At 44.4% G+C, this 14,877-nt stretch overlaps 1 protein-coding gene across 1 annotated transcript in view; it reads left to right on the top strand.

The window, feature by feature from the left end:
- Window positions 1-14,877, top strand: part of LOC138472665 (inhibitor of nuclear factor kappa-B kinase subunit alpha-like) — a 1,781,717-nt gene that overhangs the window by 947,695 nt on the left and 819,145 nt on the right. Inside the window, exons 9-10 of the mRNA XM_069610956.1 lie at window positions 5,647-5,786; window positions 7,100-7,290. Coding sequence (XP_069467057.1) covers window positions 5,647-5,786; window positions 7,100-7,290 — 331 coding nt within the window. The remainder of the gene's footprint in view (window positions 1-5,646; window positions 5,787-7,099; window positions 7,291-14,877) is intronic.

Here is a 14,877-nt window from a genome sequence, read left to right as displayed (position 1 = left end):
AAACACTCTTGGTATGTTTTTCATTTGAAGTCCTTCAGGGATAACCCCTGCTTTCAGGTACTCGATCATCAGTTGCCCATGTGATTGGGTCTGAGTCCATTTTTGTGTGTGAGGAGTTCAAGATCATTTGTGATGACTGGTGGAGGGGTCCTGGTCCCGCCACTGGGGTCCCGAGAATTGATGGTAAGTCCAAACATTTCTTATGTGTCTTCTGTGAAAGACGCAATATTAACACTTTCCATTTTATAAAATTTTGGATAGTGCTCACCAACCAAACGGGTTGCCCTTAAATCAGTGTATACTCGAAGAGCACATAGCGGGGGTCCTCTTTTTTTGAGGGAGGGCTAAATGGGAGAGGACATTGTAAGCAACATAGAACAAAGATTCCCCAGATAGCTACCCCTTAATGTCGGTTGAAGAACAAAGTTAGCCAAAAGAGTGATTATACCATCTTGTCAAACAAATATCAAGAATGGAATGGTCAGGTGTCTGAAATTATATACAAAAATGTATTAAACAAAATACATCATAAAAGTTGACCCAAAGTGGCCAAACTAAAACACATAGAGAGCACGTATACAGCAAACAACTTGAAGTGGTTGTTTCATAACAATTTTCTAATTTGACTGCTCAAGATGACTTAGCCAAAGACAATAGAGGTGATGTTAGTAGCCTAGGGGTGACGTTGTATGAAAGGTCGTACTTTTATACATATAAAGAAAGCCCCAGATAGCAGTGTTGACAGTAAAACTCTGTTTCCAGCTTTATTATTGAAACGTCAGCCTTTTTAGGGTTCTCAAAAACATTGGCAGAGATTTTAAGGCTTTATTCAGGACACAGGATCCCTTCTTAGGGACGAGTGGTGTTGTGACTGGCTACTTGACTTTCAAGTGCTGCACACGAATATCTAAAAACAAATATATACAACTAAATGAACCTGTTTTGACAACACATGATTATTCCATTTCACACTGACCAGCAAAATTCGTCTTATCTATTCTAAAACACTCAATTGGCTTACACAAGTCCTCCCAACTACGTTACATTTCTGTGCACATAATTTCATTTCATTTACAGTGTTTGAGATTGTTTTCATTTCTCATAGTATTGCTGACCACCATTTGGTCTGGCCATTTATGCCGTTTGTTATATTTTGTTATTCCAAGGCCATAAATTAATTTGGAGCATATCCATCATGCCTTTTGCTCTATAGTAGTTCCTCTACCATTTCTTATTTTTCTTGTTGAGGTATCTTGGTATACAAAGATACAATATCAAAACTGACCAATAATTCTGCTCCTAACTCAAATGGTAGCCATTCAACCATATTGAACACAGCTGTAGTATCTTGTATGAAGGAGGCCATTTCTTTCACGCGGGTGACCCAGGGGTGAAAAATCCTCAACCCTAAATGAAATCGGGAAACAAACTTTTATTTTGTTGAAGGAACTTTTGTTTTTGTTATTTGAATATGTCAAGCCTCGAAGGCAAGAGACTTTCAAGTGAAACAAGAATTGGCTAGCGAAGGCCTTGATAACTGGAACAGAACTGTCGACACTTGCTGAAGAAGCTTGAGTGTGCGCTGTGCTCCAAGATCCCACCTTACCCTGTGCCTAAATCGTGGAGAAGGGAGACCCAAGCTACCACATCCTGACATATTATGTGAATACTACTCTCTTTTCTTGAAAACTGTCCCACACCACCTTTCGTGTTAGTTGTAAAGTTTGGCAATGGGTTTCTTGGTTCAGGCCCTTTTTATTTGACAAAACGTCACTAGGAATACATTATTTTCATTTGACGACCAACGCTTGTTCCCATCTTAGATTTAGGTTTCCTTTAGGCGTTTTTTCACCCTGCAATCATTGTTCAATTAACACTCTTGAACTGTGATCACTTGTGTCTGCCTTTAATGTTGCCACCATGAGTTCCTTACACCAGGGAGGGGCCATCGCTATTGGATCCCGACCCTGGGGGCGGAGAAGGGAGGGAGTATCACCTGGGTGAATGATCCTTGGGAACTGTGAGTGCAATGCCCTTGGGAGGGACATGGTATCCCCTGTTTCCTAGTGACAACCAACCCTTCCACAACCTTCATGGGTTATTGTGAGTCAGTTCCTCTTATTCCTTCACACATGACAATTGACAGTACTGGGACAAATAAAAAAAAGCAACTAAGAGCAATTAAGACTATGCTCTTTTACCACTCTGGTACCGAGATGAGGAAGATGCCTACTGAGAGCTGTAAGGGTCACGCCATGTCCCTTTAATTGTGGTCAGGAAGGGCTAATTGAACTTTTGCTTCTGCAGCCTGTCAAAGGGCTGCACCTGAGGGCTGAATGATCTGCACTGCTGGGAGGTCCTTAAACACAACCAGTGAGTTTCTAGCAAAGGAGAAAGCCGGTATGCAAGTGTTTGAACTTCCTGAGAGGAATACATTGCATCAGAATGGTTGCGTGGGAGAGATAACACATTCTCGAAAGTCTGAGTATTGAACATTTAATTTTAAATTAAATAAAGAAGTATCATACTGCTGCTGTGTTTTGTGAGTGCAACTCATGCTTATTGAACATTAATTAAAGAAGTATTACACACCAGGCTGAATAACGAGTGTGTTTTGAGTGCAATCCGTGCCTATTGAACACCGAACTTGCATCACGAATAAAAAGTGAAGATGTGTTCTAAATGCAACCTGTGTCAAGTGATTTGTAAACTGAACGAAACCTTAAAGTACAATTCCATATGTATTGAATACCAAACTGAGTGAAATCTTTGCCAAAGCAATTTAAAATTCCAAATGAAGCCAAAAACTGCATCTTACTGAGTGACATCTTTGCCAAAGAAATTTAAAATTCCAAATGAAGCCAAATGCATCTTACAAAGAATTACCTTTTTGAAGCAAAATCAATTAAGACTTTGAAGTTGTTTTTGAATATAAACACAATTTATATCCGATCCATCAACCATATAAAGAGAAGGCTCACGAGTGGCAAAGACCTTTACAGAGACAAAAGACAATCTTGGTGTTGGTGAACCTTTGTCTTGGGAGGGAAGGAACCCTGAGGATGGACCTATTTCTTTGGTACTTGGATTTGTGATACTTGGAACTGGGGGAAGGGAACCCCGAGCACTGGTGAAAACTACATTATTCTAAATTCAAGAGCGGTAACTTTGAGACTTTTGCTAAAATGGTTTTATGCTTGGGCAATGGAGCTGAAAGGAAGCTGTGAGCTGGAAGAGGCTCAGAACTTTGTGTTGGACAATGTTTCTTTTGGTTTCCGACATCACTACACATTTTATAGATAAGCAGGTATAGGTTTTGGACGCAGATAGATTCTTCAGTTGAACGCTTTGACCCAGACTTTCCTTAGTTTTATTTAGGTAGGGAAATCCCACCTTAGCATGGGGCAAGGTGGCCTTTTTCCACCCTGACATTTACGTTAACAAAACGATTTGTTTTGAATTCTGAATCTGTTGTCTGTGTGCTTCTTTATGATGCCTTCACATAGGACGAAAGTTGAAAGGCCTGCCAAGTCCCAAGCTCCAATTCAGGATGGCAACCATTGAAGCGTAGAGGGCCTGTTGGCGATGGAACGCCCACAGGATGGTCTCAGGACACTTCTGAAGGCAGGTTTCTGCTACAGGGTGTAGGATCATTCCACGAGTCCAGGGGTTGAAGCACCAATGAGAGTCTTGTGGTCACAACAAGAGCAGCAGGGGGTTCACTGGAAGATGGCTTTGGCTATGCTCGTTGTCTGTAGGATCTGTCTCCCAGGACTCCCAAGCAAGCTCTTCTTTTCTGGCTGATGTCTTCAGTGGGTGATCTGATGGCCTTGCTCTTTGTCCAAAATTTGGTCTGGGGGTTGTCCCAGCCCATGAATGTCAAGTATTAGCACCATTGAAACAGGTAAGGGCTGTCCAGTCATGGAAAGCCACAATCCCCACATATGCCAAACAAACATGCCATGGCCTAAATAATGTTTTGGACTAGACCGTCCCAACCCCGATTTCTGTCAGTACAGATACACAAAGCCACTGGCCAGGGAAACATGAGCAGGACCCTGGATCTGTATGCCCCTTTGACATGGCCTGGCTTTAGAGGGCATGAAGACTACCAAAAAGCGAGATGGCCAAAAGGTAGGGCTTGTGCTCCAAATTATTGTATCATGTGTTAAGGTACCCAAAATGCCTTTATGTGGTGCACCGTAGTGCACCAGTAAGATGGGAAACTGTTCACAGCCAGCAGCCAATCCTAGGCACATTAAAAATGCAAAAAGGATGTTACGAAAACAAAGAAAAATGGGATACTAAGTCCCCTGCGGCACGACACTGTAAAGTGGTGTGTGTGCTACAAAAATATAGGAAATTATAAAGGGCAACACTTTCGCCAGCACTGCTAATATTATGGGCTGACCAGCGCTCAGAAAATGAGTTGAGCAAGGTAAGCAAAGTAAGCAAGGGTTGAAAACATAGTAAATAGCTGGGTATTCCATTCATGTCAAGGGAAGCAAATCTGTAAAACGAAAACCTCTTTTTTCACACTGCTCATATTCTTCATTTCATAATCATGATTTGAAAGAGTATGGTGGAAACATTTTAACGTGTGCCTGTTTCCGTGCAGATTTCCTTTGATGGCTTCTCAAGATCGAAATTACTACTTTACAAATAGTTTGAGTTTTCAGCTTAGTAGAAATGGCTTTCATGCATAAAATATAAATTAAAGGACATAGTTTCAAATCAAATAACTGCACTGGAATTAATTTCTTTCAGAGATAAGCATCTATTACTATCTGACTCAGGACAGCTAGAATTTTATGGCTGGAAAGTGACATTAGTTTGAAGTTTGAGAGCTGTGCGATTAAGACAAACGAACCACATGAGTCCCGTTATTTAAGTACTTAAAATGTGTATTGTTTTTGTCTTTAAAAATGGACCCCCAACTTTCAGTTGTAATTTCTGCTGCTGTGGATGATGTCATAAGTGACGTAGGTGATGTTATAAATATCGGTATCATCTGTGTGCTAGTCACCAATGATGTAATCAGTGATGTAATGAGTATGCAAATGAGCTGCACAAGGGAGAGGTTTGGAGTTAACATGGCTGCTGAATTTCAGCTTTTTGCATAAAGCTGGCACCTTAACGTCACTTCAACTAAAGTTTGTTTACTTAATGTCAAGGGTCTTGTTGCTTTGAATTGTTCTGATATTTTTATCACTATATATGTATTTGTGGAAGTACTTTGCACTGACTTGGATGATAGTAATTATAATAGTAGCTCACAATAGTGGCAAAACACACCTTGCTTCATTAGTGTACATCGACAAGAAAACAATCTGAGGGGTGATGTCTTTGACCATTATTGTGTATACTTGTTGCATGTTGGATAGAGACACCTTGTTCAACTCCTAGCTGTTACTTTTCCGTATTCAACTTGTAATACTTCGGACCAATGACTCGATGGTGGACTATACACACAGCATGTTACTGAAATGGATACAAGCTCCAGAAAGACTTTAACTGGTCCGTAACGTTTGGCATATATTCAATATCAAATGAGATTATACAGGTTTGTGCTTTAAATGTCATGTTTGAGACTTGGCTTTGAAAGGGATATGACACTTATTAACCATGGCCATTCTGTCCTTGCAGTATAATTGTAGAACCGCTGGAGAACTTGCTTCAGCTAATGCTGAACTGGGACCCACAGCAGAGAGGCGGAGGCATGGATTCCCAGACCAAACGACCAATCTGCTTTTTGCTTATGGACCATATCCTGAACTTCAAGGAAAGTAACTGGATTGAACCTTTGATTTTTTGGTCTGAGCTTTCTTATTCCCAACTGCTACTGTCTTTCTGCTGTTTTCTGCCTTTGTCAGTATTCTGTTTTTCACCTTGATACAGCACCCTGCCCCTTTTCATCTCAAGACCTCCCTCGATAGAGCAAAGAAAAGGCTGAACTTGGCAGGGGCCGATGTAGTTATGTAATCTAGTTACAATAAAGTAGCTGATACCTAATTGTGTTTGTGTGGTGATATGCCATGTTTTCAGTTTAATTTTGTTTCCCAAGAATGTCTTTACAAATACTTTTGACTGTGTCGTGTTGGTAATTAAAGTAACAAAAAAACGTATTTTTTCAAACATGGGGTTTCAAATCCTACTCAAGTGGGCTTCACTCCCAAAAAAGAAAGCACGACTAATTTTAATATGTTTGAAAGCATGCTTTTACATTTTTTAACTATTTAAAAAATGTTTAATATAAACCATTAAGACTGTGTTTGCATAGGCCCTAGTTTGGATCAATAGAATGGAAGAAAACGTCAGTTTACAAAATTTAACCAGCCCTTCGTGCAATTCCCAGGGAGTAGAAGAATTGGAGTTGCATGCATTGATTTGCTTGTGTCTGTGGCCATGAGTAGGGGACGATTTGGAAACTCCTAACTTTGTTGGTCCCTTGCTAATGGCCACATTGATACAGGTACTGCTTGCAGTGGTCACTCACTAGTCGGAACTAGTTTCGGAGACCAGTATATTTGTAATTATTGAACATTAAAGTGAGTACTACAAACCGAATATTTGTATATTAAGACAGTAACAGTGTAGAGCAATCCTTTTTGCAGCAGGCTTTACAATACGCCACAATTGTAATTAAGTAGATGATGATACATGTGGTGGAACTGCTAAATTATAGTGGGAACATGGACTTGGGAACGGCAGACTGACAACCTAAATGGTATGCAAAATATATAGAAAATGGATTGTATATCAATATCTTCTATTAATCGAATAGGGAGCTTATAAAACCTAGAATAGGAGGTTATTAAATGGGAGGAATGATTTTCTGGGCTTGGGCAAGGTGACTTTCCAGAGAGAGGTGGCGTGTCGGGGCTAATTAGACCTATTCTTGTTGTCAGACAGAACGGATTGAAAGTGGGAGAATACATTGTGTGTGGTGTGGGACCAGAAATTGAAAAGAGTGCTGCAACAAAGACTATAAGGTGGTTAGCAAAGGGTGATGAGTTGGTCATTTTGAGAGGGGAAAGGAGGGATCTTTTCAAGCATGAGGTTGGTAATGCTTTTGTCATTGTGATCTACTTGCAGATAGTGCACATCTTGAATATGACCTCTGCCAAGATTTTGTCCTTCCCTCTGAAGCCTGATGAGAGCCTACACAGTCTCCAGTCTCGGATTCAGCATGAGACTGGCATCAATGCCTGCAACCAGGAGCTGCTGTTGGAGATGGGGATTTCTCTAGACCCTCGTAAACCAGCCTCTCAGTGTGTCATTGATGGTGTGGTAAGGTCCTTCTCTTTCTTTCTCAACAATACTTTGAGGGTTATGTATGCTGTGTTGATTATGCATTGCCTAGATGTACATGTAATGTGGCCAGCATATGACTCACTTTACACCTCTAGACATTTGAATGTTGTGTCCATGATTTGTGTAGGAGTTGGCAAGAAAGCAATGCAAGGAGGCATGCCTACGGAGTATGTGGCTTGTGTGTGGTTTTTATTTTTAGCAATTCACAAAATATTTGTTTCTGTTACCATAATGTGGTAATGGTTGGCAATGGTATGTCAGTCTAGAAATCTAATTCGAGACCGCAAACGTATTTTGGTGGCCGTGGGCCAACCGTCTCATGCATGATACAACAGAATATAGGTTTTCGATTGTTCTAATGAACAGCCATTTTGATGTAAAAAGAATCGCCATTTTGTTTTCTAACCATTGCTCATTGCTTTCTGTTCCTATTGCTTCGCAGTATATTTTTCGCTTACACTGCTAGACTGAGGAGCAATGCTGTCTGTATATGAAAAGGACAAGGCCACAGGGCCGAGAGGATAAAAAGAGTTTCACTGAAACACAAACGTAGGCAGCCCCAGGAAGAATGCCCGGCTCCCTCCTTAATGTAGCCTTGAAGCAGAGCCGCAGGGCATTTAATCATTTCACAGCTGCCAGCCAGTCTTGTTATATGGTAGAATATGTTAGAATAATACAGCTAAAGGCTTGAATTATGCTTTTCTAACGGCCCCCCTTAGCTGAGCCCGCTAAGAGCATGTCGGCTCTCAGGACGCGAATAGCACCTGATAGATAGCAAGGTCCGGAATGTAACCCCCTCTGCATGTAGCTCGCTTCCAAGAACAGAAGCGCCATGTGCTGTCCGGTCAAATGGTCGAAAATAAAAGATCGAATGACCATTTGATGGAAAGTCAAATGGTCGGAAAAAAAAGTTGAATTTTTTAATTTATTTATTTATATATATTTTTTTGTTTTGTTTGGTTAAAAAAAAAATAATAAAGAAAAATCGACCATTATTTCGACCATTTGACTGTCGATCAAATGGCATTCGATCATTTGGTTTTCGACCAGATGACCTGGAACCGCGCCATGTTCTAATCAATAACCAAAAGATGCCTACGCACTCACAAATTGCAAATTGTTACTAGAATAGATGTTTGAAGGTGTCATAGTGGCCGGAGATGTCCATCGTCACACCAAGTTCAAAGAAACCCAATGAAGGGGGGTGTTAACCATGACATAGCTGATTATTTGATATGCATTTTGTATATATGTAACTGATGTACGTAATTCACTCTCTTGAGTCCCACGAGGTTTAGAGATACACGTCGCGGGGCGTTGAGACAGAGTTGGCCAACTGAGACTTTTGCTTTGAAATAAAACCCTAGCTTTGGGAATACAACCTCGTGTCTGGCGTCTCTTTCGTGTGTGGTGACTCGCCTTGTTTCCATAGACTTCAGGGTCCCCCAGGGGCCCCTTTCAGGTAGAGCACTTCTAAACCAAAATGTAATTCTACATTATTTTTGAAATGATCATCTTTTTTTCTTACATGATTTTCTAAAAATTCTCATTAAGGAGAATGTTTCTACAGGCATAACCTGGGCAACTTTCTGTCCAGCATACTCATTCAGATTTATTGCCTACCAATCATGTGTACTTTGGTTTTTCTCCTGCCCACATACAAACCTAGGCAGATCTCTTCAGCTACATGAACACTTTGAAAAATCATCTGCCTAACATACACAGTTATATAATTCTGCCCTAGCAAATGTGGTGTGACCGTTATCCACCGAAAATAATAATCATTTGATATTTACATAGCGCTTTTATACAAAGCTCGTTACAAAGCACATATTTACATAATCATCATTGGTACTCACTTTATCAACCTCAGAAGAATGAAAGGCTGAGTCAACCTTGCCAGGATTTGAACCTGTGACCTGCAGATCAAACGCATATCACAGCAACAAGCGCTTAACCTGCTGAGCCATCTTAACTGCTATGGTCATGGTAATCGTCAACATTTATTTTAACATAACATAAAATGAACTGTCTTAGTTTCCTGCAAAATACTGCCTTTACTTTTCCTCCTTTGTGCATCCTTACTACTTTTCAGTGCTCTCACCTATTTTCCAGTGGTCCATGTAGCCTTCAACATGATCTAGAAGTAACCTTCATAAAAACACATGGGATGGAGACAGTGAGCCTGAGTGCAGCCCTTGCAGCAGGAGGGTAGCCTCTCTGCAGGTGTGTATATATGTGTATATATATGTATATATATTTCTGATGTTTGTTAATCTGCTTAGAATCACATGCTGTGCATAAGTCCGACATCCAGTGGTCACTGCGGAGTATTGCATTTTGTTTTTCGTAGTCGAAAAGGGGACGTCGACAAGGCTTGTCTGTAACACTATCCCTATAGTGACGTACGTTGTACCCACAATCCCTCACGCGTCGAGGTCCCTCAGATTGTTTTTTTCCGCCCAGCTACTGGTCGCCTTTATGCGGAGCTCCTCGAGAGACATTGCCAAATAGTTTCTTCGACCTTTGGTCGTTTGTTATTAATATCAATAACGTAGATCCTTCCCTCGACGCAGAGCTGTTTCTCCGCCGAGCAAGATCTTCGACGGAAGAACAAGCGGAGGGGATCCTTCGGCGCTGCCGAACACGTGGCCTGGCCTCGCCGGCCATACACAGTAGGGAGAGTGGGGTTTTGTGGTCTTTCTTTCTTCTCTTTAAGAATGCCTTTCCCTTTCCCCTCCCTCTCTTTCGAGGTCGTAGTCACACTTATTACCCTCAGCTATTGAGAGGACGCCATTTAGGTTTTGCCCGCTTTGCAAGGGTAAATATACCTGGAAGGATAAGCACAAACGGTGCAACCGTTGCTTACCCCTCGATCACTAGGCCTGGCTCCTCGCCCGCTGTCGCCGAGTGTGACGAGGACAATGACTACACGGCCCCCGTAACGGATGCTGTAGACCTCTCAAAGGAGCGTTCACGCTCCTCGTCGTCAGTCCCCGGCCCCGACAAGCCCGGCTCACGCCCAGCTTATGGGCATGAACACCCCTGCGACAAGGACGCACACGGAAAAACACCAAAGCACATACCCCCGGCACGCATTAGTCAAAGACTAAGGCAGCCATAGCGCCAACGGGGACGCCGGGCCCACCGGCGTCTTCCGCCGACCGTAAGGGGCGTCAGCCCTCCCCGCCACCGCTTCCGCGACAGGCGACTGGGCATTCTAAAAATAAGGGCACTAACACCAAAAGCTCCGGCGACGCACATCGCAAGAGCGCTCACGTTGCCAACAAGGACTCGACGGGCAAGGACTCGACGAGCAAAGGCTCGACGTTACATAGCGCGACGGCGACCGATCCCTCGGAAGAGAGAATGATCGCTGAAAGCCTCGCGCGCATACCATCTAAGGACGGCCAGAGACGTACGGCGAGTGGGACGCCGAAAACCGCGCACAAGGCCAAAGATATGCCGAAAGCGCCGGAAAACAGATCAGGCCAGTTCCTGATGCCGACGGAAGGCCCTAGCCAGCGAGAAGGCTACTCAGAAGGCGAAGGCTCACTTTCTTCGACGTTATGGGACAGAACCAGACAATTACAGGAGGAAGAAACTCCTTTTTCTTTCCCAGACCGTCCTGGCCGACCTCAGTGGACCCTTGAAAGGTTCCAAACCTGTATGGACAAACTAGACAGGTTCATGTCCATCCCAGAAGACAGGGCACCCAAGAGACCAAGGGAGGCACCCCTGGAGAGTCCAAGGGCTAAATACCAGAAGTTTTATAACCCCATACAGGAGGACATATACTCTTACAATCCCACTGAGGAAGACACGTTCTTCCAGGAGGAAGATGAGTTCACCTATGTTGAAGACCAACAAGAAGAGGAAGGTTTTCACGAGGAAACTAACCTATGTGAGGAGGGATTCCAGGAAGACACAGGCGAGGGCGACCCAAATCCCTGGCAGTCACCGGCTAGGTCGACTGACACAGGCAGTAGCAGTATAGTCATCAGGTCTACTGAAACTACACCAGTCAGGAACCCTTCGCCTGTCGATGATCAACCCACCTTCAATGCACTGCTGAAGAAGGCAGCAGCACATTTCGAAATCGAAACTGGGGAGGTCACCCCAGACACCGATTTTGTGGAGAGGATTATCAAAGAAAAACCCCCCACTAGCCAAATTATACCCATCCTCGCCTCAGTTAAGAGACGTATTACACCTTCTCTTTCCACTCCTGCATTGGTGAGAGGGGTCAATCTGAGGATTGAGAAACTGTTCTCTCCCTCTCAATCAGACCCATTATATGTTTAGGGTCACTCAATCCCGAACTCCTTGGTCGTGACCAACACCAGGAAAAGGGCAGGAGTCCTACTATCTACCAGCGAGGCACCCCCAGATAAAGAGGGGGAAGAAGCTGTATGCCCTAGCCAAGAGAATCACCACCTCTGCAGCATTCTCTACCAGAATCGCCAATAATACCCTATTGGCAAGCTACGCCGATGCTCAATGGGCTAAGCTCAAACAGGACATCGAAGAAGTTCCCGAACCCCTAAGGACTCGTTTACTGGCTACAGTTAACAAGGGCTCTCTGGTCAATCAAAGCATCGTCAAGAATACCCTCGATGCAGCAGAGACGGCTGGCCGCACTTTGGTACAAGGAACTTTACTGAAGCGTCACGTCTGGCTTCGCAATTCCGGATTTAAGGCGGAAACACAAGCGTCCCTTATTAATAAACCCATAGAGGAGTCCAACCTCTTTGGGAGAGCAGTGGATGACGCGCTGGAGAATGCGAAGAAAGAATTTGATACAATAAAGACCTTAGACCAAATTTCAAAACCCCCTAACAGACAGGGATTTGGTAATAAGCGCTTTTTTCGTGGACAACGCCAGCAACAAAACCAACAACAACAGTATTCTGCCAGCAACGTCCAGGGTAATAGCAGCCAGTACAATCAGAGGGGTCAACGCCGTGGCAAGGGAAGAGGCCGGGGTTCCACCCCCAGAGGCTCCCAAGCCAACAACACCACCAAGTGACGTGAAGATTCGCGTCCCCTCCCATGCTACGCCGGTCGGGGGCCGGTTAACATCCTTTCTTCCAGCATGGGAGGGAATAACATCAGACCGCTGGGTACTTTCCACAGTAGCCCGCGGCTACTGTATAGAGTTCAACAGTTCCCCAACATGCAGACCCCTGGGGGGACGTCGCATGACACCAGAACACCTCGCCATCCTTCTCCAAGAAGTGGACCAACTGCTGGAAAAAGGAGCCATAGAGGTTGTGCCTCTATCTCAGGTAATGGAAGGTATTTATTCAGTGTACTTCCTTGTACCCAAAAAGGATCTAACCATGCGCCCTGTATTAGATCTGCGCCCAGCGAACAAGTTTGTCAAACCCCAAAAGTTTCGTATGGTGACCTTAAAGGAAGTGATCCCACTGCTATCACAGGGAGATTACATGACAACACTGGACATGAAAGATGCATACTTTCATATTTTAATGTTGCCAGCGCACAGAAAATACCTCAGGTTCATGATAGAGGGCAAACACTACCAGTTCAGAGTGCTACCCTTCGGCATAGCATCTGCACCAAGGGTATTCACGAAAGTACTGTCAGTGGCAGCGGCCCACCTGAGCAGGTTATCCATCCCAGTATACCCTTACCTCGACGACTGGCTCATAACAGGGGATTCTTACGAGACATGCTTCTCAAACACCCAAAAGACTGTAGACCTTTTGTTCCAACTGGGCTTCTCCATCAACGAGAAGAAGTCCAGCTTAGACTCCAGCCAAGTCAAATAATTCCTAGGGGCTCTAATTCAAACAAAGGACGGCCTCGTCTTCCCCTCAAACGAGAGGGTCCAAAACATGCTGTTTCAGATCCCCCAATATGTGGCAGGTCGAGAAGTGACTGTGCGCAAAGCGATGCGCTTGCTAGGAATGATGGCGTCGTGTATTTATTTGGTACCTCACGCGCGCCTGCGCATGTGCCCAATGCAAGAGTGGCTCAACAGCCAGTGGTGTCAGGCCAGCGGACAATGGGACGATCTAGTGGTGATCTTGCAGGCCTTGGTTCTCTCGCTACGGTGGTGGACAAAGGAAAACCTGATAATAGGAAAACCCTTTGCCACACCCGCGGTGGAGGCCACTTGAACCACGGACGCATCCCTCACAGGATGGGGGGCTCACCTATCCCATCAGACTGCTCACGGAGTGTGGACTCCGAGCGTAGCATCCAAGCACATAAACCTACTGGAGCTACTGGCAGTGTTCAAAGCACTAAAAGCCTTCCAGGAACACCTACAAGGGAAGACAGTGATGGTCCTTACAGACAGCACCACAGCCATGTACTACATTAACAAGCAGCGGAGCACCCACTCTCCAGGACTGTCCAAGCTGTCCCAGAATATATGGAAGCGGGCTCTCAAATACATGTTCCTACTGTCACAACACGTACCAGGGGAACTCAATCTGCTAGCAGACGAATTCAGCAGAGACTTCCCCCTGCCCGAAGAGTACGAATGGCGATTGCACGAAGACATCGTCTTAGACGTCTTCACGCAATGGGGATTCCCAGAAATAGACCTGTTCGCAACTCTGGAGAACTCACAATGCCAAAGTTACGCCTCCAGGTACCCCCAGAACCAGTCCAAGGGGAACGGTCTGTCGATTCAATGGTCAGGGAAATTTGTTTACGCCTTTCCCCCGACTCCCCTTCTCAACAAAGTTGTGCATAAGATGCACCAGGAACAAGTTAGCATGATGCTAGTGGCCCCAATGTGGGCCCGGCAGCCATGGTTCGCTCACTTGATGGAGATGTCCCTATCTCCCCCAGTGAAACTTCCCTGCCCGTACAACATGCTGTCACAGGACAAGGGCAGGACACTGCATCCATGCCCTCAGACCATGAACTTAGCAGCCTGGCTCCTGAGATCATAGAATTTAGACATCTACAACTTCCGCAGAGATGTATGGACATCCTCAGGGAAGCCAGAAAACCTAATACTCGCCACTGCTATTCTAGCAAGTAGAGAAGATTTGTCATCTGGTGTAGAGGTAAGAGCATCAACCCGGTTGACTGCTCTCCCACACACATTGTTCTGTACTTGACCCATTTACTGGATTCAGGTCTAGTGTTCAATTCCATTAAAGTCCACCTGGCGGCACTTTCTGCATACACCACTTCCAAACCTGTACATCTTCCACAAACGTCCAATAAGTCCTAAAGTCGTCCCGCAGATGTTCTAGCATAACTCGTAGCTGAGCCGCCTTATAATACAACCTAAAGTCCGGTAGACCAAAGCCCCCACAGAACTTGGGAAGAGTTAGGGTAGAAAATTTTACTCTGGATCTTTTGCCCTTCCAAATGAAATGAAGGATGCGAGAGTGCAATACTGCAAAGGAGGAGTCAGGGATCAAACAAGGAAGGGCCATAAAGAGATAAAGAAGCCGCGGAAGAATATTCATTTTGACCACAACCATACGCCCAAACCAAGAAAGGGTCAAAGGGGCACACCATAAAAGGTCATTCTGGATTCTTGCTTGGAGGGGAGGGAAGTTAAGCTTGAAC

This window comes from Ambystoma mexicanum, chromosome 8 (assembly GCF_040938575.1).
Source record: "Ambystoma mexicanum isolate Mex_15411 chromosome 8, UKY_AmexF1_1, whole genome shotgun sequence".
NCBI lineage: Eukaryota > Metazoa > Chordata > Amphibia > Caudata > Ambystomatidae > Ambystoma > Ambystoma mexicanum.
The sequence above is the reverse complement of the archived record's forward strand: the minus strand, read 5'-3'. Positions and strand labels throughout refer to the sequence as shown.